The 25,355-nt window shown below is 39.6% G+C and overlaps 1 protein-coding gene across 1 annotated transcript in view; it reads right to left on the bottom strand.

The window, feature by feature from the left end:
- The window catches only part of PLBD1 (phospholipase B domain containing 1), a 37,166-nt gene that overhangs the window by 6,351 nt on the left and 5,460 nt on the right, over positions 1–25,355 (bottom strand). Inside the window, exons 2-8 of the mRNA XM_074901402.1 lie at positions 24,399–24,618; positions 17,698–17,781; positions 15,675–15,813; positions 8,847–9,011; positions 7,555–7,699; positions 848–1,048; positions 599–739 (exon numbers count right to left, since the gene is read on the bottom strand). Coding sequence (XP_074757503.1) covers positions 599–739; positions 848–1,048; positions 7,555–7,699; positions 8,847–9,011; positions 15,675–15,813; positions 17,698–17,781; positions 24,399–24,618 — 1,095 coding nt within the window. The remainder of the gene's footprint in view (positions 1–598; positions 740–847; positions 1,049–7,554; positions 7,700–8,846; positions 9,012–15,674; positions 15,814–17,697; positions 17,782–24,398; positions 24,619–25,355) is intronic.

The raw sequence follows: 25,355 nt of genomic DNA, 5'->3' as shown, positions 1-25,355 counted from the left end.
AGTGTCTAAAGAACATTTGTGAATGAAACTTGACAGTGGGTGTTTTGCTTCACCTATATTTTTGTTTGCTTGTTTGCCATCAATTTGTTGCTAGTCTTGCTAAGGGGTTAAGGAAATCTTTTAAACAGAAAATATTTGTCAGGTAACAGAGCTCCAGAAAAGTTCAGGAGCTGAATTTTTAACAGAGAACTTATCTCATATATTTAAAAGCTCATCTTCTTGTAGGGCGACCCACTCAAACATTTCAAATAGCCCACAGCATCAGCTATTTAGCACTGCTTCAGATAGACCTCACCTTTTTCCTCACAGGTCTTTAAGACAGGGCAAAATAATACCAGAAAAAAGGCAAGGAGAAGGAAAGTCTATTTTTCCCTCCTCTGCTTCTAAGATATACAGATCCTCACCACATTTCTGCCACAGCATATAGGGGAAATGAATACGTTATAGACATGGCAACACAGGGATGGTCACACAAAGCTTCCTAACTTGATATTCAGTGGTGTTCAGTATACCCTTCCCAGGTATAAAGCACAATTCTCCATCAGCTTGCATGAAGGGATGGCTTTCCTAAGTCAGGAACTACTATAGGAGCTATTACCTTTCCGGAGAATATTTGTTTGGTCAGAATACTCCACAAGGGTTGGGATCTGCTCAACAATGTACAATGCACCATCATCAAGGCTCTTCTGCAGCTTGACCTTCTTCAGGTCCAGCACCATATACTGATTGTTATAGGTCCCTAGGAAAGGAGAGCGTTAGTTACATGTCCTGCCCGGGGCAGGAAAAAAGTACAAGGGGGAGAGGAAACACATCCCTTTTTCCAAGATTCACATGAAAATGTACTTACCAGAGTTGCACTTTGAGAAGGTTTCTGCCCAAGTTTTGCCACCATCTGCCATCATGTTAGCAATGCGGACCCTCTGCCAAGCTAACAGGGATTCAGGCACCACTTGCTTAATGAGGCTTTGGTTGAACACACTGTTGGTAGTCTGTAACATTACCAAGCCACTGCCTAGTATGTAAAAGTCATCCAGGGACACCAAAAAGCCTTGAACAGCAATAATACAAAATTTGTTATCTTTGTGAACCTTTGATACAGAAGAGAGACAAAAACCAAGAGGATACGAATGAGTCAATGTGTGCATGTTTGAAATCAAACTGTACAAATATCGAAGATGAGGTGGCAACTTCTGCAAGTGCTTTAATCCCACCTGTCAGCTTTGTCATGCTTTCAACACACAACCTAATCCTTTGTCTAGAGCATTTACTTCTTGTTTGCATCCCAGGCTTGGAAGTTCCTCCTTCATATGGCAAGCTGCATCTTACTCTTATGCTGACAATTACATACTATAAATGCCTAGTGAGTGTTTGTTTCTAACAAAGAAATGCCTTTAAAAAATACAACAAAGAAAACCAAAAGTACAAACTCCACAAAGTTTTTCATCAACCAGTTTCAGTTTTAGATTTTTATTTTGTAAGAACAAGTATTCCTTTAAATTAATCCCTTCTGGACTAAATCAAGCCAAGCAGACAAATCTTCCTTCTAGCTTGATCTTTTCCAGTCTAACTATTCTTAAGAGCACCTCCAAGAAATGGCTACCTCTTAAATCATAAACCACATCCTGTATATGAGAGAAAGTTCTGCCTACCCCTCTTTCTGACATGTTGTCATTGGGTTTTTCTATGCCTATCAGTCCTGCAAACTCAACACAGCAATGGATCTTCTGGGCAGGATTCCCTTCCAGGCTACATGCCAACAGAAGTATTAGGTCTAATTGCAGATCCCACGCCAGGAGGTGGTATACAGAGCTGCAAAAGTCAGCTATAATGCCATAGATAGCATGGTGACTACTTACAAAGCAGAAATAACTTGACTTTGAGATTCCCCAGCAGATACAAAGCTGCCAGGTTGAAAAAGAAAGGTTGTTAACTGAACTCCTGATGGGGGAAGTCACCCAGAACCTGGTCTCTTGCTAATGAGTTTGTAACGGTATCACTCTTCAAAGAGCATAAAATGTTAAAATGCTGTGCAACAGCATAATAGTTGAGTTCCACTATAAAATCTTCTACAGCAAGCTTTATTAATATGTTCTGCAAACAAAGGTTAGCAACCTACAGTAGTCTGAAAGACAACTCAGGTCTGCCTCCTATTCCTCGGCTTTCACCAAAAGACAGACCTTCTTCAAGCAAAAGTAATGTTTAAGGGCTCTGTTTCAGCAAGATTTCTTTAAAGTCTCAAGTTCTTGAATCAGAACAGATCCAGGAAAATATAATTTATCGTCACCTTTCTCTAAAAATATGTCAGTATAGAACAGGCAGGACATCCTGGCAGCTTGTGGTTCCTAGTATTTTATTCTTGGAGACTGAAAAAGAGTGTCAATAAATTATGTGCATCAACAACAGAGTTCTCTCTCAAATAAGGACAAGAAGATAAACAGTCTAAACCTGGCTCTGCCAGTCTATTTTATAGGAAGAGATGGGATACTCCAGTGATAAACTGTTGACATGTTGAGTGCTTGCCTATAGACAAGAAATGAAACTGTTAAACAATTGTTATTCAAACTGAATGTCAGTTTCCAAGTACCCTACTTCAAAATAAACCAATTAGTTTTTACTTTGTTTTCAATCAACAGCTGAGTTAAAACAGAAAAAACTCCACTCAAAGCAAGTGTCAACACAAGGAACATGCTGAATTAACTGAAGTTTGAACTCTAATTCACATAAACTGCAAAGCTCAGCCAAACTGAAAACAAGCGTATTTGCTCCTGGGCCTCAGTATTTACCAAATTTTATCCTGGAATATTTTATAATACAGAGTGCCCTCCATGATGCACTATTACTAGCCTAATTATTCCAAAATAATATATACCATTTTAACTTAAGGCATAGGCACCCCTGAATAAAAGGGAAGTTAAAACATATACAACAGGTTTACCCAGGGCAAAGATATCCACAAAAATAAAACCTGGGTGAAGACTAGAGATAGCAGCAGATATTTTATGTCCTCTTGTGTCATTCTTTGCTTTTTAAGCATGTATGAGACTCCGTTGTGATTGAAAAATGCCTTTTAATGTCAACTGTTATCTCACTGTACGGTTCACCTACTGTTTCTAAAAAACCATCTCCCATTTCTATCATACTCTCAATCTATTTTTTTTTTCCCCTCCCTCCAGTGAACCTGACTCTTTCTACACAGAAACAAGTAAAAGCACTTCTGATTGCATCTTCCAGGTCTGAGCCATTTAGATTCGGTTTCCAATCATCACTGGAAAACTGAAGTTTCCAGAGCCTGGAGTTTGATTCATTATAACAGTATTAATCTGCCAAGCAAAGCAAAATATTTTTTGAAATCTGAGCCAGTGTTCTCCAGAGTCAGCACAACAAAGAGTATGTGGGGGGTAACATGTTTGTTCCTGGCAGCTATTGTTCTCAAAGAGGTAGGCTGCTGCTTTCTCAACCAGATGACACTGACTTTTTTGGTGTTTTAAAAGGTCATGCTCACTCAAGTACAGAAAGGGTCAGTGTTACAGGCTGGAAGTCAGAGCCATGAGGTCTAGCCATCCCCTCACAGGGATAAGAGTAGCTCCCAACTGAGATGCTCAATGCTCTGAGCTATAAACACACTTGACAATGGGAAAGGAGATGTCTTCTCTGGATTAGTTTTCTTAATCCCATCAGCAGCTGCTTCTCATGCCAAGACTGAACTCCTGCTAGCTGCCTGGGGTCCACTTGCAGACCTCTCCTATGCACTAAGAAATAGCACATCCCACACTACAGCTCTGGCCTTTCATCTCCCAAGTGCTTCAGACCCTTTCTTCTGCTTCCCTCCAGGTTTTAGACAGATGTTGGAGAGACCAGGGAAGCAAATAATGATCTGGCAATTCCTCATGGGCAAGCTGGCCCCCTGAATACAAGGGCTACTGCCCTTCCCATGTTCTGTCCCTCCTAGCTCATGCTCTGGCTGCAAGGAAGGATAATGCTTCACTTTCTGATTCTTCACTAAATTACTTCAAGGCAAGGGACACATGTTACTTCTCTCTCCTGCCTTAGCAGCACACATATAGCCATCCATCAAGACAACTTGTGCCATCTTGTTCCCACGTCATAGTGTGTCTCGACCAAGCAAAATCCTGACAGCAAACCAGAGGTGTAAATATGGCAGTAAAGTGCTTTTCAACTGTTTTACTTAAACAGCTAAAATCAGAGTAACATACAAGACTGTGGCTCAGTCCAGAGAAAGTAGATCACTACCCCAACCAGAATGCTTGGGTCCAAATGGTAGATTTCCTTTCTAAAATGGGGTTCAAAACTAACTGTTCAAGAAGAGGTCCATCCAAATGGATGGAAATCTTGGGAGCTGCTGTGCAAGGAAAACTGCAAATTTCATCAGTTAGTTGGGCTCATTTCTTTGAATGCCTCAACGAGGCCGTGTAGAGCAGTGATGCATGGAGGCAGGGGGCTTTCTTTCTGATCTTTTACTAGTTATGTCCTGCAAAACACAGCACCTACCTAATCTCTGTCATCACCCCCCAATGAGCATTGCTTCACTCAACATTTGTGAGCAAATGTAATGTGTCTGTACAATTTAAGTTCTCTCTGCTGTGCACAGATTCACCAACCACGTTAAGTACTTAGCCCAGAGCTCTAACAAGACACTGAAGTCAGAGTGCCCAAGCATCCAGCTCAGTGACATTCCTCCTTTCCAGAGGTTCACAGAGCTGTCTTACACGCAGCTCTGCACAGATGCTTTCAACAAAGAGAAAGCTAAGACTTCGTGTAGAGTTCAAGTGAGGACTAGGACTAGCACGGAAACGAGTAGCAAGTAGCTAAATCATTCTGCAAAATCAGAGATTACTATTAGCATTCATTTCCACTTGACTGTGCCTCTCCAGCACTACTATTGCTCTGAAAGGGACAAAGCAGCAAAGAGAGGACATGCTGTAACAGTGGACATCTGAGCGTGCTGGCAGCAACGTGGGGAACTGCTGGGGATGTCAGGATAGACTGCAATTCCTGCCTGTCCTCCTACCTGCTCAGTGACAGCAGAAGCAAGGAAGTGCAAGGCCCTCTAGCTGTATCATAACGCACACGCTGCCATGCATCACAGTTAGTGAGTAGTCTTAGATCCTCTAAACTGAGTCACAGCAAATATTAATTTTTGCAGTGCAGTAGCCTGTCTTTTGAATTCAGTAAATAAAACAATCTGGACAATTATACTCTGTGACCCCAGGAGAAATCAGGGAGTCGGCACATTCTTTCTCAGAAGGCAAATGACTCCTTGAAGCTTTTCTGACACAGCTTTTGGACACATCTTTTAATGTTCTTTGTTTCCTCCAAAAGTCAATACTTCTAGGTACACTAGGATCATGTTACTATTCAGGAGAGCTCACCAGCTTGGTCTTTCTTACTGGTTCTTAGTGTCTATCAGGATGGAAAATAAGAGTGGGAACTTCTGTGCAGGGAGAAGTTACAGTCATCAAGTTGAACCGTGGCCAGGACCTGCAGATTGCATGGTCAGATGCCCTGAAAATATAAGGCTTCATCTCATCAGAACATGAAGCAGAGAAATCTGGCAGTTCCCTCCTTCCTGCATGATGTCCCTAGATCACTACCAGGCCAGTGCTTTAGAGTTTACTCATCCCCTGGAAAACTGCAAATTTGTGAACCACACCCACAGCTAATGCAATCTGCTGTAGTCAATGGATCATACTCCTTTAGTGCTTGTGATAGTATCCTGTAATTAGGCAGTCAGTGAGTACATACCACAGGTGTTTCAAACTTCACTGTAGCCATGGGAACTATGTTTTGCAACAGTTCTCACTCAGTTTTGTTGGTAGAAGTACACCTTATCATATCACTGTGTTAGAGTCTACCTGGCACAATCAACCTTTAAAATAAGCTATCTCTGCAGACCTCAATAGTCTCAGGGAAGCATACTGGGATTTTGTACACTAGTGAACAGACCCCAACCATTTCAGCAGAGTAGTAGCTGATTCCCACACAGTATGCTTTGTCAGTCTCATCAAAACAGAAGACATGTATTTCACTTTATACAAAGAATCCACACAAGGAGCCACCCAAAGACATCACCACAGATACCCACTAAAAATAAAATAATAAGTTTGCTGCATGGCTGATCCTGGTCCCCAGTTTTGAATCTGCAGCACAATGCAGCATGCAACAGTTGCTAAACAGGGCCACATTCTCCTGAAGGGTAGTACTATCCTCACTAGTATTTCTGCCAAGAGATACGAGATCCAGAATAACCTTCTGTACATTCAGGTGATGAACAGAGCTGAGACAGAAACCTTGGCGTTCTACCAGGTTACACAGGCTTGGCAAAATTACTTGCAACAAGCGAGCAGGGGATTGGAGATAACCCAAGCTCTTGAAAGGCTGTACACTTAACAGGCATTCACCAGAATACCTTTACTCCTTCCTCAAAGCAAAAAATCTCAGCTGTCAGAAAACATTGTTTTCCTGAGGGTCAGCGAGGAGGATCAGAACCTGCCCCAAAAAAAGACTTGCTTTTGACATGAAATGCATGCAACTGCTTTTCAAAACAGCTTCCCAGTCAGTCTCAGGAGTCCCTGCCATGAAAGACCCTTGCCTTCGTGGTAAGGCAAGCACAGTAATTCAAAGCGTATTTTGAAGTCAGCCACCAACAAAATTCCATCAGAATGAGACCATCTCCTATGGCACATATTTCACTTAAAGTTTATGAAGATTCCTGAGTGTTTGGGTATTTTTGAATTTGAAATCCCACCTTTAAAGCTTATGCAATGCTAATTCACTCTTAGAGACTTAAATTAGCTTTGATTTTTCATGTTCACATTTCTTGGTGCTACTCTAGCAAGAGTACATATTTTACCTCTAACATTAACTGTTGGCAATTTCCAACATTCCTCTAGGAAACTTGAGGATATTATACACTGCCTAACCTTCCCACAGGAGATTCTAAATATTCTGGCTATCTATATTAGTAGCACATGAAATAAACAAAAAAAATACTCTCCTCTGTAACACCTTATAGAGAAACTGGAAGAGGGAGATGTAGGGGAAAAAAAAAAAAAACACAAATGGAAGTTTGCTAACCAACACCAAAGAAGTCGATACAATTTTAAATAGCCAGTGTCTGATACTCTAATAAAACCATTACAGCACACAAATCATACCACCCTGGCAAACAGAAGTGTTCAAAACTGATTACCAAACATGCAAATGCTACAGGCAAGGTGAAGAGTTCAACAGTTCAGATGACTGCAGACTACACAAGCAGAATTCAAAGCAGCATATATGTGCCAAAGGTAGAATATTTAACTAGTACTATTCAGAGCACTGAAGGTGATTAATCAACAACAGAAGACAATGACAACAATATCTTGTTCAAGCCAGAAAATTGAAGATGACATTTTGTCCTCTCGGTGGCTAAAAGTTTTAAGGTAGATTGAAGCCAGTGCTTGTTGAGGTATCACCCTTTTTATAGGCAAGACATTTGCAAGATGGTCCAGGCCATCTTGGATATCTACATTGTTTTGGCTTTCTTGACTTTACCTGGGTAACTGCTGAATGAGACACGGCTGGTGCTAGTGTCTGGATCAACTATATTGAAGTTCCAATGCTTATATATTCTCAGTGTGGCTGCATATGTAAACCAGCTGGAATGAGCAAAATATATATTTTCATATCCAGGTAGAACCTGGAAAACAGAACCAGAAAGATGAATAATTTCAGGCCCTACTATACTCTGCATGTTTTGTACTTGATAGAAACTAGGAGAACAACTTGTCTGAAGTAGTTTGATTAATTGCATTGTTCAAGAAGGAGCAGATTCTTGTGCTTTTAACTGTGAACTTAACAATGAATTTCTGAAACCTTTGGAAATAATTCTTGTGCTTGTGTTGTTTTCAAGTAATTAATTGCTATTTTACAAAATTAAACTGCTTAGGGTTTTTTGGAACACCTGCATCACACTGTATGTTTTGTTTCCCCAATTTCCTCTTGAACACATTCAGATCAGCTCTCTGCAAACATATCCAACATTGACTTAGAACATGCTGTTTCTGTGAAAATGCCTTTGGGTGACTTTAAAGTACAGAATCAAATGCAAGTAAATACAATTTGAAAAGGTAAATACATATATTGATAGTACATCTTTTTAAAGTATTTCCCTGGTTCTAAGATTTGTTGTTAGCTCAAAAACCTATTGCTGTAGGCAAATGCTTGAATAAATGCTTCTTCTCAGTTAAATGTAAGTTGCTCTGGGGTACACAAAGTCTTCATATACCAACTACATCTTTGATCATTTTAACTGAAAAAATTTAAGTGCCACTATAATGTATCAAACACTTATCTTAAAAGTGTTTTTTCTATCATTACTCTCATTGGAAAGCTGTTCGAGAGTTATCACTGTTAACACTTGGAAAACATCAGCCACTTGCACCCATTTGTTCTTTAGCCACTGCTCTTTAGTTTAAGCAGTCCTCTTCCCTTCCTCCCTGCTCATCTGCCCAATGTATTTGTAGACATTCACAATACCTCATGTTTTAGACTTCACTTGGCTTGGTGGAACAAATTACTCTCTAACAGTCTCCTCTCAATGGTAGTTCCCCATTCCCTAATAATTCTAGTAGCTTTTAATTGTCTATCTCCGTGGTTTTGGTTTTCTCCCTGCCTTTGAACACAAGTGAGCAAAACTGAACCCAAAATCCTATGGAAGCAGAAATGACAACCATAAAAGCATCTTGATTGACAGGAGTCTCTTTACACACACACCCACCACATAAACAGTGTTTATGTTTTTCTCCAGAAAAGCAGTCACTGGAGCTGAAGTTCTTGGTGCTCACCTTGATGAGTGCAGAGCAGTGACCCATATCCCACTGATATTTCCCATGGCTTCCTGGCTCCACGTTGCATTGTCCACCCCGTGCAGAATACTCAAATAACGCAGGAATGAGGTCCAACAGGTCTCCAACTGCATTCAGAAACTGGACATCAAAGATGCTCAGTGGCTGAGGGAAGGGAGAAAAGAGAGACCACAAAAAGCACTTTCAGACAAGAGAAGCATCAAGACTGGCTCAGCTGTTAGAATTTTTCTTTTGCTCTCAAAGGAAGTTCTTCTATGGTCTATGAAATACATGTTCACAAGGCCCAGGTGCTCAAACTCAGTGTGGCATTAGGCACACCTAGGTATCTTTAAGGGTCTGGCCACTGTGGAATTACCAGTACTAACATTTCCAAGGAAGGAAAGGAAACACTAGCAGTAACTTATGAAACTTTCGTGTGTCTTTGCAAACAGCATATCAATCAGTCTGCTGTTACTGTTACACTGGGGTAATAGTAAAGATTTCTTTTTTTTTTTTTTAAGATCTAGATACCTTTGAAGAGCTGTACATTAACAAACACTCTTGGGAGTTTTTGGATTTTTACAAAGACTGCAATTTAAGACATCCTCAGGACTGATGAGGGAAGCAAGATATGTTAACAATACTAATCAAGTATGGATTAGCTGAAGAAAGGAAGTCAGTCAAAAGGCATTCCACTATGTCATTTCAAAAACCCCTTATGGCTGGGACTAGCCAGGGTTAACTACATACAGCTCCTTGTGCAACATGCTCTTCAGAACCTTCTCTTAATTGACCTCTTCAAAAACAGAAGCTTAACAGAGGTCTAGCCTCAACCTTCAAAGACCGTTTTCTAAATCCGTCCTGTTCTTACTTGCATCATGCTTTTAGTTAAGGTAAAGCTTAAGAAAAATAAGTCAAAATGTACATCACTATAGGGTTATAAATAGTAATTTTAGAACGGGACATAATCACATAGCAAAGAAACACATTGCTTGCAATATAAATCACTGTTATTAAACCATATAGCTGATGTCTCCACAAACCCCAATAAAGGGGAGACAAAGACATGGAAAAAATAAACAGTACCAAATCCATTTACTTTTTATTCAGAAGGCTGAATTCAGTGTTACCCATCTGCTGTTTTGGCAGAGAGAATAACCAACAGCAAAACTAGAAACAATGTAAACTAGTCCATATATACCAGGGAAAGGAATTAAACCTTTTCACAATGCTTACCAAGACAAGTGAGGGAAATAATCCATTCTGACAACTCAAATCATGCATCACAGAAGGTCCTAACAGCAGCTATAGTTCGAGGAGGAAATCTAAAGCAAACTTTGATATATGTTACATTGCTTTAGCTCATCTTATCTTTGCTCTAAGAACCCAAACAGGGAGCAAAGGCCACAACTGATAAACATCAAGAGATGTATCTTTGGATAGTTTTAAGCAACTCAGGGGTATGAATAAGTTACAAACCAGTCCCAACAACTGCCTTACTGGAATCCACATAGATAGACTTGACACTGTTTAAACACAGTTCTTCCCCATCCAACTGCATTTAAAGGTCTGCAAGTCCACCACACGAAGAGCTGTTTTCCAATGTCTGATTTATGCAGGCATTACTACACAGTACCGCCAGGAAGGGAGCAAACAGGATAGCATGAGAATGCTCAGCCAGCCCCAAGACAATTTAACTGTACTTATCATCCATTTGCTACCACTCCATATTCTCCATAAAACCTGCCTTCACTGCAACACCTACAGTTAGCTACACTGACAGTGCTGCAGCATCACTTGGAATTGCCTGTATATATATTTTTTTAAGTTGCACATTTCTGTGCTATCTTACAGTCATTTCAATTAAAAAATTCAGTAACTAAGTAGTCCATTCAAGCTAAATCAAAGGTGCCAAGCAAGGAAGCTATCAGAACTATACACACAGAAATGTGACCAGAGAACAGGAAGAAAGGCCCATGAAAAACAACAGCAAAGGTTATGTAAATTTCTAGGGCTCCACTAGATGATATTAGGCTGCCCAGCTCCCAAACCCAGCCAAACCATCAGAGAAGTAAAAGAGGAACTAGACTGTTAAGCACCAGCTAGGGTTCTGCTTTCATTCCCCTTTTGAGCAGCAAGCAAATTTTGTTCAAGTTTACTTCCAAGAATTCATTGCTCTGCTTGGACAAACCTGGTTTTGGGTTTAAGATTGTGTGATGCTCAGTGAAATTACACATGCACAGTGCTACTCTGGAGTCTCAGTAAAACAATGGGTTCAAACAGAAGACCTGAGCATCTGCATCAGGCCAAATCTGGGAATTTCAGGAACAGCCTGAGGCATCTACCACAAGGCTGAGAGCCCCAGTTTGGGAATAACTACAGCTGATTTCCAGGGTATATGGAGAAACCTCCATGAGGAGTTAATCAGGGTCCACTAGGAAGAATTAGACAAAAAAAAAAGTGTGCATCACAACACGTGCATAATACAGGGCATATTACAAACTTTTTTAATCACCTTCTCCTATCTAACACAGCAATGTCATGAAAACTCCTTGCATGCATGGTTTACATCCTGAAGAGGGAATGAATGAGCTAAATTGACAAGTGGAGAGGTGGTATAGCCACGACAAGAGAAAAGTCCTTTCACTAGAATGTGTGGCTCCTCTAGGGTACCGTCCTGAATTTAAAAAAAAAAAAAAAACAAAAAACAAACAAACAAAAAAAACCCAAACTGATTTTGAGATACACCAGCTGTAAGGAGAAATAAACTTAGGGTAGCAGATAGAACCAACCTTAAAGGCTTGTATACATGGGACATCAAAATAGACATGTTATTCTGTAACAATTGTTTTCCCAGTAACTTCCCCATGCGTGAGCATTCTCAATACAAAATAAGGAAGTACAAATAGAGAGCTGTCCCAGAATCATTGTAGTGTTTAAAACTGACACCTCCTTATTCAAGAGTAATTTCCCTGGGTAGACAAACCCAAGATTAATCACAGCTTGGTAGAGCATTAGGCAGATGAAAAGGCTTAATGTTCTTTGAGTGCCCCTCCTTCAGAAATTGTCCTGACAAAAGGGTTGGGCTTGTTTACTGGCTATAAAATGTTGCTAAACCAGATGGAATAATGTCACACTTTAACATGAAAATGTATTCAGATTTTTACATTCTTAATGATACCTGTAAATATCAAATTCATAATACAGAAGTTTACAGTATACATTGCCTTCATGCAGGTCTTAATGCAAGCACCTACCTAAAATAGCCCTGCAGGAAAGCACACTCCATGCAATTAAAAAAAAAAAAGTGTAAAATAGCACACTACAAAACGTTTACTTCATACATATAGGAATAAAAAAATATGTACTAGTACTACTATCAAACAGTTCAGAGCTCAAACCAAATTTTCTTCCCGCAGTAAGAGTTATTTGTGCCAGACACTGATTCTATAATATTCAAGTGAAATAAACCTGAAGTTTAAGGGAGGAAAAAAAAAAAAAAAAAAAAAAAAGGAACATTTCAGAGTGACCTGTGTGCACAAAATCCAACTCTCATTTAAGCACTATGTGGTTTTGGCATAGCATCAAACTACTGCGGGTTGTACAGGACAGAGGAAAGTCAGATCTTTTCACTTGTCTTCCCCAAATAAGTGCACATCAACTAATCCACCAAATGTAAAACTCCAACTACTTGCAAATTTGAAAAGTATGGGTAGTGCTGATAAGAAACCTTGATATGTGAAATGTGTGAAATTAAAAGCAGATTAGCTATTGAAACAGCTTGTTTCCATTCTCCTGAATAGGAAGCGATTTTATTCAACTTTGCCCAGTGCTCAGTGTTGAAATCCACAGACTTCGTAAACATGGTACCTCTTCCCCAACCCCATTAAATCTTTTGACCTATCCTTGTCAACCAACCAACTTCTCAGTGTTCAGGAGAGCACTCTGTCCATGTATAAGCATTCAATGGAGGAGGGGGTAAACGTAAGAACTCTGAAATCCATCTCCTTCTCCCCCTGCTTTTGAGCTTTTGGGAGTTAAAGAAAAAGACTTCTGAGCTCTTCTTCTGCAGCATTTATTCTTCTTTTAATCTTAAGGCAGTGGGGGGAAATTGGCCACTGCACATACAATCAGTTGAATTTAGAAGCAGACATAGTTTTTCCCAATAGCAGTTAGAACATCAGGCAACAAAATAGAGCCTGTCATGTGTTGGGTTTTGTTTGGGTTTTTGAGGGTTTGTTTTGTTTAGGGGGAGCATGGATGTAAAAAAATAAAACCACCACAAAACCCGCACACAAGATATTCTCAATGCTTCTAACATTCATTTCCACCATGAAGCCAAACTACTGCACCACTAGAGTTCAAAAGATAAAATTATTATAATTGGGAACAAGTTTAAGACAATACACATAGAAAGGATTATTTTTTTAATGAAACAAAAGTAGTATCTATCAAAAGAAAGAGGGAAGAAGAGACTCTCAAAGCACTAAGGAAAACATGTAATAGGTATGAGATTTACTTTTAAAAACATGCAGAATTTGATGTGGGGGCTTTCAGTAACAAGTTCCTTTTCTCACCTCAAAAACAAAAATCATTAATGAAAATAATAAAGACTTGTTACTGCAGTTGTTGCCCAAAGAATGAACAAAACAGCACTGGATTAATTGAATCAAAGTTTAATTCTTGAAAAGAAGGAAAAAAAAAAAATCATCTATTACTTGAATTTATTTGTCAAACATTCCACTGACTAATAATCTAAGGGATTAAATAAAAGAACCTTTTTAACATTCTTGTAACATGTACTGCAAAAGCAAAAATCTTTGAAGATACTGTTAGTCTTCAGGGAGGAGTCATGGTGTTTGTTTTGTTTGACAGTTTAGTTTGGTTTTTTAAGTCCCAACAGTTTATAGAAGCTGGGTTGATTCTCAGATAAATGGATGTGTCAAAGCTAGAATACTAGTCAGTAACTTCGCATCTGCACCTGTTTTTATTGTCCATGGAAGCTCAGAACAACAATCCTCAGGCTCTTCTACTACCTGAAGAGGATCCTAACAGCAATAAGTATGTACACAAATAGCACTGTTGTAGCTTAACCTCCCAAAAGTATTTGAAAAGTAGCATGGTATCCAACAAAGTGAACTGCCTGTACTTTTGCAGAGCTCTCAGGTATCATTTTGATGCTAAGAAAAACCAAACACCTATGTCCCAGAGCAGCTGTCAAATGTACTCAAAGCTGACGGACTGATGTTAATTTACTGGCTCCAGCAAACAGAGGAAACTGCAGCACTGTCTCAAGTGAGAAATACATACACAGGGAACATTTTGGCTTTGAATAAAAAGATACAGATCTCAACATAGGTAATAATGCTCAAAGCTAAAATTCTGAATGGCATAGGAAGTAGTCAAATCCCACCAACTGCTCCAGGCACATATGGGAAAATAAATAAATACATCCACTGCATATAATTCAAGAACAGAGGACACAAGTATTTCAGACTGAACCACATGTCTGAACTTTCACTGGATGCACCATTTTTTTTATAGGAATGCTGATGAGATCTCTTAAAAGAGGATAAAAATGTCTGTCACTTCAGAGGTCAGTGCTTTTTAGTATCAAGTACACAGTTAAGTAAGTACCAGGGAATACATGTTGCAGGCAGGACATGCCTATTACAAAGAAATAGCTCAAACTAGAATTTTACCCTCGCCCCAATCTGAATCTAAAGGATTCTGAAGCAGCAAAGAAAATTGATGAGCTTTGCAGGGCTCTTCAGATACACGTGTTCTGAAAGGGAAAGAATGAGTTTTTTTCCTAGAACATCAAGGTTTCTTAGTATCTTCCTTATAACCCAGGCCCATCAGGAAGGATTTTTCCATTATTGTGAACACGCTTCTCCTTTTTAGTTTGAGCTGGTTCCCCACTCATGAAAGCCCCAGAGCAAGTTCTACACAAGGAAGATATGCACTTCACTAAAAAACATTTTTTTATAATTTAGTACTCCCAACTTCTATAAATTCTTGATATGGTTAAACCAAGACAAAAAGGGTCAACTTACAATTACTCAAGTCCTCTCTCTCAGATTGAGAAACCTATTAGACTTAAGGACAGCATTGTAATTACCAAAGCTGTACTGGAGTTAAAGGAGCTCAGCCTATTACACACAAGCTGGTGATTCAGAACACAATTCTTATTGAAATAAAATTAAAAAAAAATATAGCCAAACAAAACCACAAATCAACAAACAAAACAAAAACCCAAACCCAAAAAAAGTCAAAACCTACTCCATCTGGCCTGCCACAGCACTGACCATATATTTTTTAATGAGAGACTTAGAAAAGAAGATGACATTTAGCAATGTATAACATGCTCCAAAATAGAGAGGCTTTTAAGAATTGAAATCTGGTGCTTAGAAATAAGAACAAAAGCTTTAATACACTCCTCTACATGCTGATTCACACTGTTGCGACTACTCTTTACACCTAGAGGGTCATTTGCTCAGTAACAATTGTAAAGTGACAACAGCAAGCACTTTAGAAGTTTCCGTCCTTCCAACATTCACATGTGGATACAAAAGCCACCCCCAATCTAATCAATAGATAAGCACTTAGGGTTCCATGTCCAACGCAAAGGATCTGTGGTGACATGACCCAAGCGCTCAGTCACATTATCTACATTGAATAGCCACCGAAGTTTTTGTAGAATGGCATGCAGAATGAGTACTTATCACTGATTATCCTCTTTTTTTTTTAATATCATATTCCTTTCTCTCATCTTTGTCCTCTGACATCCCATCCCCAGCTACTGAAAAAGAGATGCAGTAATCTTACTGTTTGTTTGTGTAGTTTAGCCCATTCGAGGGCTCCCATGTACAGACCATCCAACTGTGCAATAATATAGCCAGCATGCCTCCAAAATGGGTCATCCTTATTATTTCTGATTTGTTGTCTTGTCCATTGATCTTGTCTCCTGCAGAGGAACAAACAGGTTGGGGGTTTCTTGTTTTTGTTTTAAGAGTATAATTGATAATGCAGGGAAGGAACGAATGTATTATGACCCAGATAATCCATCCTTCCTAGTGTTTTGAGGCAAATCATGCTTTGGAATCCTGCAGACATAAGTGTGATATCCTCTAGGTGTAAATGTTCAGACCCATAGAACATACTCTATGCCTCCATCAAACTTTAGTATCAGTCTATGAAGTCTACCAGACCTTAGCATCAAAGAAAGAGTTGGACTCCACCTCTGTGGGGGACTCTGCTACATCAGATCTAGCATCCCCTTACAGTCAGTAAGCATTTGATAGGTCACACAAACCATTTCCTTTTAAATGCCTACTTAAGGACAAAATACACTGACCTTTGAAAAGCCTGTTTCTCTCCCCTAGGTACAACTGCAATGAAGGCTTTCTGCTAGTGGTACTCAAACACTGCCTAAGAACCACAACTACGCTCCTCTGAGGAAAACACAACCATCCCATGTGCCAAATCCAATCAAGAGGTTACTAGCCAAATAACTCAGGTTGAGAGCATGAGGCAACACAAGCTGAACAGATCTTAGGGCAAGAACAGCCAACATTATAAGGATCTCTCAGAGTTCCCTCCTTTGCTGTGAGCAAAGGGCCATAGAAGAACCACAGGTGACAGAACAGGCCAGAACCAGATTCTGGCCTCTCCGTGCTCCTGTATCTGTCCATTCAGCATCGTGTACAGCAGCAAAAAAGAGAGGATGAACCTGTCAAGGAAGCAAACTCTTCTAGCAGTATGTGGCTGATAAAACCAGGCAGATTTAGCTTTCTGAAAGCAACAAAATGCAGGAAGCATGTCAGAGGAAACAGGGATATGGTCAGAGCATTCAGGGCTAAGACTTCCAGGACAACACAGCAGCCCATATTGCAAAACTGCTATGAAGTAAAGCAGCAATGCAGAAGTCTGGGATACAGAAAATGGAAAGATGATACAAGGCCACCTAGTATTGCCCCCCACCTCCATCCACAACACACCTTAGGGGGATACAGCTGCTATACTGAGTCATTCTGAAAAAAAAACATACGCATTGATATGATAACTATTCCATTTTTCTCACAAGAAAGAGAGCAATGCTGAAAAATGATAGCAAGGGAGGGCCAATTTTACATACATGCACCAATACAGTATCAGTCAGACATATAACTCCTTGTAGAAGGCACAAGACAAAGGAAAGATGGAAAAAATAGTCCCCAGAAATAACCAAAGTTTCACAGAAGTATTTGTAATGGAAGAAAACATAAGCCTAAGGCAATTTAAATAATTCGTAATCACAGTTGAGTTTCCCAGTACCTGGCCTGGTTCTTCTCCCACTTGTAGATTCCCACCAGTGTAGCTGCATTATTTGAGCAGAATTATTTTTGATTTATACAGCTGAAGAGAAAATGGAATCGGGACTTTTGTGATTTGAACAGAATTTACATCAGTGGTAGAATAAACAAAATGCTAACCTAACAAAGGAAGGAAAGGATCCCCAATACGAAAAAGATTAAGGTGTCAAGAGACCACACTGTTCAGTGTAACATTTACAATACCAGCTTTTTAAAAAAAGTATTTTGACTAGAAGACCTTCAGAATTCTTTGACATTATCCACACCCCTTTGTAGCAATGGTTTTAAACATTTATTTGAAACAAACAGAATTAGGAAAGGGCATATGCCCTCCTTCATGTATATCTAGAGGTTTTGATCATACTAATGACATTCAGAGGGAAAGGAAGCATTTATTTTCTTTAGCCCATAAGGAAGACAATAAAAACCCCTTGAAAATTCTGTTATCCTCCAACCCAAGCCTTGAATAATTTCTTTTCTAATAACTAAATACATACGCCATAAAATTCTGAACTCCACTTCGAACGGTGGGATTCTTAATTAACTGTGGATACATATTTGCAGCATGGTCATACATGTGCCTGAAAGAACAAGAGTAGCAGAAGTTATTTTTTTGCATCTTCCCTTTCTTTTGCTTGCCAACCCATTGATCAACAAGCATTGATAGACAAGCAGCACATTCCATAATGTAAGCTTTACCTAATCACAGCAAAGGTAACACAAATGGATAAAAAATAAACCTTGCTAATACCTGCTTAAACTGCTGTACAATGGAAAGATAAGCAAGAATGAGATTGAACTACTTCACAGCAAAACTTCACATTCAGGGGATATTTGTAGGCCAGAAGTATCTTGAAAGTGTTAGCACATTAAACCACAACAGAAATAGTTTACTGGAGAACTACTCTTTTCAGAACCAAAAAAACCACAAAGGTGAGGAGAACACAATTTGCCAAATCAGTGGCAAGAGAGAATTTCATACTGATACCTAGGAGGTTTTACTTACCATTAACCATGTTCCTTCCTTTCTGATTAAGCTAAATACTTCCATTTTAAAGTGCGTACAAGTTGATCCTACAGAAACTCGTGCTCATGCTAGCCTTAAACAGATTCAGCTTTACGGAGACCAAAATTATTGCGATTTTCCTTTTTTTTTTTTTTTAAATTGTTAGCTCTTTCGTTCCTCTGAACTAATAAGAGCAAAAGTTGTAAGGGATTTTTTGGTTGGTTGTTGGGGCGTTTTTGTTTGTTTTGTTGAAGTCCTTTACATTTCAAGATGAAATAGACTGTCAAAATTTGCAGAAGTTAAAATCACCCTTCCATTTTAGGTGAAACGTTATAGTCTGATTCAAGCCAAAACAGAACTTCATTTCTTAATTTGAGTCAAACTTAACCAACATTTTTTTCAGCCACTGAATAAAAAAAGAGAAAAAAACCCACAAAATAAATAGGGTAGGGGAGAAGAATATTTAGTTCTAGGTGGAAAACAGCAGATAATGATTTTTCTGAGGTCTGGAGTTGACAGAACTACATCAGTCATCAGTAAAATTAGCTCCTATGAAGTGCTGAAAGAAAACAACCAAGAAACAGAAACCAGAATCAAGGAAAGAACATGCCAGCAGGACAGATTTCCCTGTATTAAAACTCACGAGGGCAACCTCCTCTGGGAAAGATGCAGACAGAAGCTCCTCCCGGTTTCTCTTAGTGCATAATTAGAGAATACAGCCAGAGATGACTGAATGGTTTGCTGATGATTAGAGAATCATCCACTGACCTTCTCCCCTCTGTTTCTGTCCCTTGCCCCATTGCCAGCTGTTTAAGTACTTGATTGCCTGACCCTGCTGCTTCTTATTTCAGCTCTGGTGTCATTCTGACTACAAAATCTAATTGCCTGCATACATTCAGGCAAAACACTAATCACCCAAAAAGTGAAATATTTTTCTGACGGTTTGAATTAGGTTGTTGTGTAGACAGTTAGGCAACAGAACTGGTGCACAAGAAGGCAGCACTCCACTGTGTTAGTAGATGAACTGATGCATGAAAGGGCTTGATCAGTGCCAAGGCAAACACCAGTTGGGGGTACTGGATCTGTGGAGGGAAGTGCTGGGGCATGAGAGGGGAACATGCAGCAGCTTTGCACCATTATTCATGAAACTGCAGGTATAGTATCAATTTTAGTTCTAGAGTTTCCTGTCTCCCATGTAACACAAGATTACATGCCACAATCGTAACCTACTTCTTGAAAAGGACAAACAAGTTGAAGAGGCAGATCAATATTCTCCATTCCCACAGTCACAGAGAGTTTAGCGAATAAAAATTCCAAGTAATTTTAGGAAAAAATTATAGTGTATTACAGTATAACATAGTCCATACAAGTCAGAGCTCTCATGGCACTAGAGAAGAGGAGCAAACAGCACAAGACAGTCAATCTGACAGAGGGTCTTTTAGGGATGGGAACCAGATGAGCAGGATCAAACAAGCCTGGATACTACTCTAACCACTGACTAAGCCAGGATAGATGATCAGGCTTCCAGGCTCAGCCATCAGCTCTACTTTCTTCATTTTGCACTGAAGTGTTATGCAACACAAGGCAGATTTTACACCAGTAATATCTTTGTTATGACTGATGTAGAGACTGGGTTAGTTCAGAATCAGGGGAATGAAAACAGCTTCTTTAATGACCTTCCCTCTCGTATACGCTAACAGAGAACAGAAAATTCATTGAATTGATTTTTCTTTTTTAGATGCCCAACATTGAGAATTTTTCCCCTAGTTGCTCTGTTTAATTTTTTTGCTTTAACAAAGCTTCTATGTGCTTGGCTTGCATGCTTTGTAAGGGTATTATCCTCTGAAGTAAATTGGATCATTATAGTAAGGTAAGGCTTTGCAACTGGATCCAAGGCCAAATGCAAGGCAATTACGAAGCTGGGACAAGAATTTAAAGCCTAAAAACAGCAAAGCAGAGCCATGCTTCTTCAAATTAGAAAGGAAGATGACAGGACTCAGGTCAGCTGAGGTTATATCATAAAAGAGTACAATTAATGTTGCTTCAAATTTAAATGCTGTTCTTAGGCACCTGGCATGCCTCAACTGGAAATGATTAAAAGTATGTGCTTAACGTCATGGATCTGGATGTGCTCTGCCACTGCCCAAGTAATGTAAGGCCTCATTAACACTTCTCTGTTTGCAATGTGGGGAAGAGAATTCATACCCAGGGAAACCAGAGCAAACACCTTTGCTGGATGATAGGACTGGACCTTACAGAGAGGTGAGAGACTGGGGACAAAAACAAATGTCTGGATCTCCAGTCACTAGAATTAGATGTATCCAACCCCTAACTACGTGTTTCCAAAACAGACTGCTACTACCTGAATCAGGTGCCAACACTAGAAAGATGAATCATGCTCTTTGTGTTTCTACCCACATTGGTAAACATATCTGACTACCTTAGCAATTGCTTTTTCTACCACAGACCTATATATCTAGCACCAAGATTAATTCTTCCCCAGTAATCTGAGATAAGACAGTCCCAGCATGTTTCATATCATGATTTTTTTTCTTTTTAGATCTGGTTGTCTTACATTCTGCTTAGGTTCCTACTAACGACAAAGCATACCCTTTTAATAGGGGATATTTTGTCACTTTTGCTTACATGGTAAGGCCTAGCTGCGTCTAGAAACCCTCCTTTATGCCCCAAACATAATGCAAGAACTGAGCTAGATGAGAATTCCTGAAGGTGTCCAAATTGCAGGTACTGTCAAGCTGGAGCTCCTGCTCACCAGACATCTACAGGAACCTGTACTTCAACCTGGGAACAGGCATGCAACGTATCCTTCCTATTAATGCACCACATCAGAGCTGTTCCTAGTAGGACTTTAGGGTTTTTGCAATGAGCCACCCTGGGTGATTTCTACTTCATGGAGTCATTACCACAAATGCATGCAAGACAGCTGGAGACCTTGGAGTTGTTCAGGTTATAGGTAGCAATGTGCTAGAGGGCACTTCAATTACCAGGCATACCCAATGTTTCCACATTGCAGGGCTGTGCCTGAGCCACTCGAGGTGGTGCTTGTACAGGCAAGTGACACAGGAAATCTTCACTCTAGTAGCTACGTGGTTGTTAATGCAAATAAACCTTCCCTACAGTTAAAAACATTGTTACACTCCTCCTTGTTGTTACCAACTGCTTAAAACGGAAGCCTGAGCTGTGTACAGCTACTGTGGGCACTGACGTGTGCAAAAGCAGAATGAGAGAGTTTAGAGACACCTTATCATAAGGGAAGTCATGATGGTGTAAGACAGCTTCCCTGACTTGGGCTGAATGGGCCAGGCTGTCGGGAATAGAATTAAAGATTGGAGAAGACTATTTCCCAGTTTTACTTCAGAAGACTTGTGTACCTGTCCCAAAGAAAGAACATCTGCCTGCATGTTGATTAGGATTCTGTGAATCTCTAAGCAAGATGCAGAAGGAGAAATGGTGCTCTGAGAGCAATCTTAACATCTGCAAACTTAGTGACTTCTCACTACTCCTGCAGTTCAGGAAACTGCAAACACACTGTGTAAGAAGATTCATTAGTTGCAGTTTGCTAATAAAAAAAAAAAAAACAACAAAAAAAACCCACACAACACCAAGGTCATGCAGGTAAAACCTGAAGTAATAGGTTCTGTCTTCTCAAGAGTCAATGGAGTACATCACCAATTCATCTCTGGTCCTTAGCTGGAGCATTTTCAGTAGGTATTCATAGCTTCAGGAGAAACCCTTTTTATCCCAAATAGCTTTACAAGACCTGACAGAAAAAGTTTATATTCATAACCCCCAGTAGAAATATGCTTCCACTCCAGTTACAGGTGTACAATGGAGAAAAGACACAGCCAAAAACCAAATTCAGATGGTCTGTATAATATCCGATACTCATTTTAGTGATGGTAAGCATTTTCAGGTTTTGCACTGTGAGACGATTTCTCAGTGGACTTCCTCAAAACGTTTCCTCAGAAAAGAAAGGCTTTGGCTACTTGTGGTTTTGCATCTTAACCCACTCTCACACTTATATTCCTTTAAAACTTTAGTTTCCCACTTTGCTTAAAAGTCAAAGTCTCAAATCCTACTTTTCCACATTGATAAAACCCCTCAGCTTCGCTTACGCAGACTTTACTGTTTCTGCTATATCCACTTCTCTACAAAGGGCCACTCAGTGCCAGAGCTGGTAGCCCTACAGTAACAACAGCTAGGGCTAGGAACCACCCTAAGTAAGCACCTGACCTGGAGAAGGCAAAAGCTTTGAGCAGAATAACTTGTGAGTACCTTCACTTCTGTGAATCTTCACTTAACACCCACGGAAAAAAACAAATGGAAAAAACCCACCTTTCTCCCTTAAACCTAAGCACAGACCAAGACATCAGAGGAAGTCCCTGGAGACACTGTTTTCACATTCAAACCATGTTTAAAGGAATGGGCATATACTTAAGTTTGTTTAAAAGCCAGGAAGATTTACAAATCTACTGAGGAGGCAGAAGGGTGTGGGTTGTTGCTACTAGAACAGTACTTGCCATCTAATTGGGTTTAGCATGGATTCAGTTCTCTGCAATATGACAAAGCTTAAGATGAGTACACCTAGGTAAAGCCTTAGTGAAAAAAAAAAAATCTGTTGAGCAATACCCAGTTTCAATAGTATTCTAAATGTAATGCTAGCATCTCCCAGACCCATAGTTTAGATAAACTGACTGAATAGCACATAACAGTAACCTCTCATGCCAAATAATTCCACATACATCCACATCTCTCATGAATTCATTTCCTTTCCTGCCTGGATTACTGGTTGTGCACTCAAAACTCTAGGATTCCTTTACTTTCTCCCTCAGAAGCGTTTTGTTATTGAAAAATATTACTTTATTGAATTTCCTTTATACTCTCTTCAGAGACCTATTTGCCTCTCCAGCAAAGTCTACTAGAAAGTCACATTATCATATCATACGATCAGATAACTACCCATAAATCTTAAAATGTCTTACTAGTTAAATTAATATTATCTTGTCCAGCAGCTGTATCTGACAACTGTTTGTCAGACCACCTTTCCCTGCTGGCCTGTTCAACACAGCCTATGGGTATTTATTTCAGCACTGTGGAAGCAAAGCCGATGAAACCAAATTCATGTCACCACATCTGTTACAAGCATCTCCCAAGTATTCCCCAGCAATGCATCAGAACTTGGGAATTTTTTGTTTTCCTATGACTGAGCTGATAGAGGAAAAGATGGGGCTTGGTCAACAACAAGCCATCTGTCACATTCTTAGCTATACTGCCAGCTATAACCTACCAGTTAGTATGTCACAGTGACATTCCGTCCTCCAACTTAGTCAAGGAGAGAACAGGGCTTGGTTTTGGGGCTACTCTTTGGTTCGTTGTTGTATGGTGTTTTGGGTTTTTTGGGTTTGTTGTTTGGGGGGGGTTTGGGGTTTTTTTTTAAAAAAACTGCTCTGGATTCATAACAAGTACAAAATGCCATCAGTTTTCATAGATCTGCATTATGGGAGAGATTCAGTCCTCCATCTTCTCTTCAAAGGGCTTTCAGGAGTACACTGGCCCTTCTAGACACACACCAGTCTGCTTTCAGGCCTATCAGTATTTTTTATTTTTTTTTAATTTGTGCAAGAGAAACTAAACTCCCCATGCTGTGAAGTCACAGTAGTCACAGTACCTGCTCCCCCAGCAGTTTCCTGACAGTGTTTGCTGAAAAAGGTCCTTAAGGAAGCTCTACAGCCCTTGCTAACAACATTTCTCCCTGCCTGATTTGCTCTCAATTGTCTTATCTGGTTTTGGTCAGTCACCTAACTATAGGCTGGGGAAATAACTACTCTTTCTGCTACACCTTTTGTAATTATTTACAACATAGGGCTTATGCACTTCCTTACACATACACTATTCTTTGATTACTTAATCCGTAATATAGATACAATACTCATTTATCTCACCAAGGTGTTAGGACAGCTTACAGGACAAGGAGAAGGCACATCTTGATCCCATAATGAAGCAGCTGTACTTCATACCTGCTACTAATTAAAAGAACAGCACACTACTGCTAAATGTATGGTTAGTTTAAATAAATGGGAATTAAGGGAAATGAAAAAGTAAACAAAAAACTCACAAGTACAGAAATCCATTGGAAGTGTCATAAGTTGAGTTGCTTCCTGAGGTACTTACGGAGCTGTGAGATAGCCTTCCAAGAAGCCAGCTGCATACATGGTATCATCATTGCTTAAGGTGTGACGGCCATAGCCTGCTCTGATCTCCAGAACTCCCCAACCTGTTGTCTGTATAGTGTTGTTGTAGAAACCATAGGCATCTCCACTTCTGTCCAGTATATTCTTGACCTCAAATGTTTTTTCAGCTCTATTCCAGTACACGGTTGCATAGCGGATTTCTATGGTAGAGAAAAAAGGGGACAAGGGAAACAAACATGAGTAGGCATTTCCTAGCCAATACAGAAACATCAAGGCAATATTTTGGCAATTAAAAAAAGTTAATTTGATAGAACTAAACCTGATGGAAAGCTACTATGGAGAGCCACACTAATGTTAACATACTGAAAAGTGATATGAGAATTAACAAGTTTTACCAAGACAAAACCTTACAGCTAAATATTCTTATGTTACACATCTGGAAATGATTTACAAGTCTTCCAGTGTAGAGCTCCAATGTAGCTGAATCTTGACATAAAATTCAGAAAAGTATTTCCTTACTTGGCCCAGAAGAAAATCTATACAAATCATATTGAAACTAACTTTAGAAGACAGCATGCCTTAGCAACTGCAAAGGACCATAAGCTTCTGTGGACTTGGTTTTCCACTTAAAGATGCAAATGGCTGGAAAATTTTTCTAAACTGTCTTTCTGGGCAACTAATCCCTGGAGGTGGCATTAGGAGCACTAGAACTCAGTGGATTACAGGCTTAAATACAAAAGCACCACAGGTATGAGGTCATTTATAAAACACACAATCCCTATCACCCAGCTGGAATACAATCGATCCCAAGTGTGGAATGAACAGGAAGGAAGGGCACTAGACTGCTCAGAGTTCTGCTTGGACTGCTCTTTAAGAAACTTTCTTCTTTAGTTGGGTTTTAATTCTGCTGAGCTGAAGAAAAAAGAGCAAGGTAAAC

This window comes from Athene noctua, chromosome 3 (genome assembly GCF_965140245.1).
Source record: "Athene noctua chromosome 3, bAthNoc1.hap1.1, whole genome shotgun sequence".
In the NCBI taxonomy this organism is placed as follows: Eukaryota; Metazoa; Chordata; class Aves; order Strigiformes; family Strigidae; genus Athene; species Athene noctua.
The sequence above is the reverse complement of the archived record's forward strand: the minus strand, read 5'-3'. Positions and strand labels throughout refer to the sequence as shown.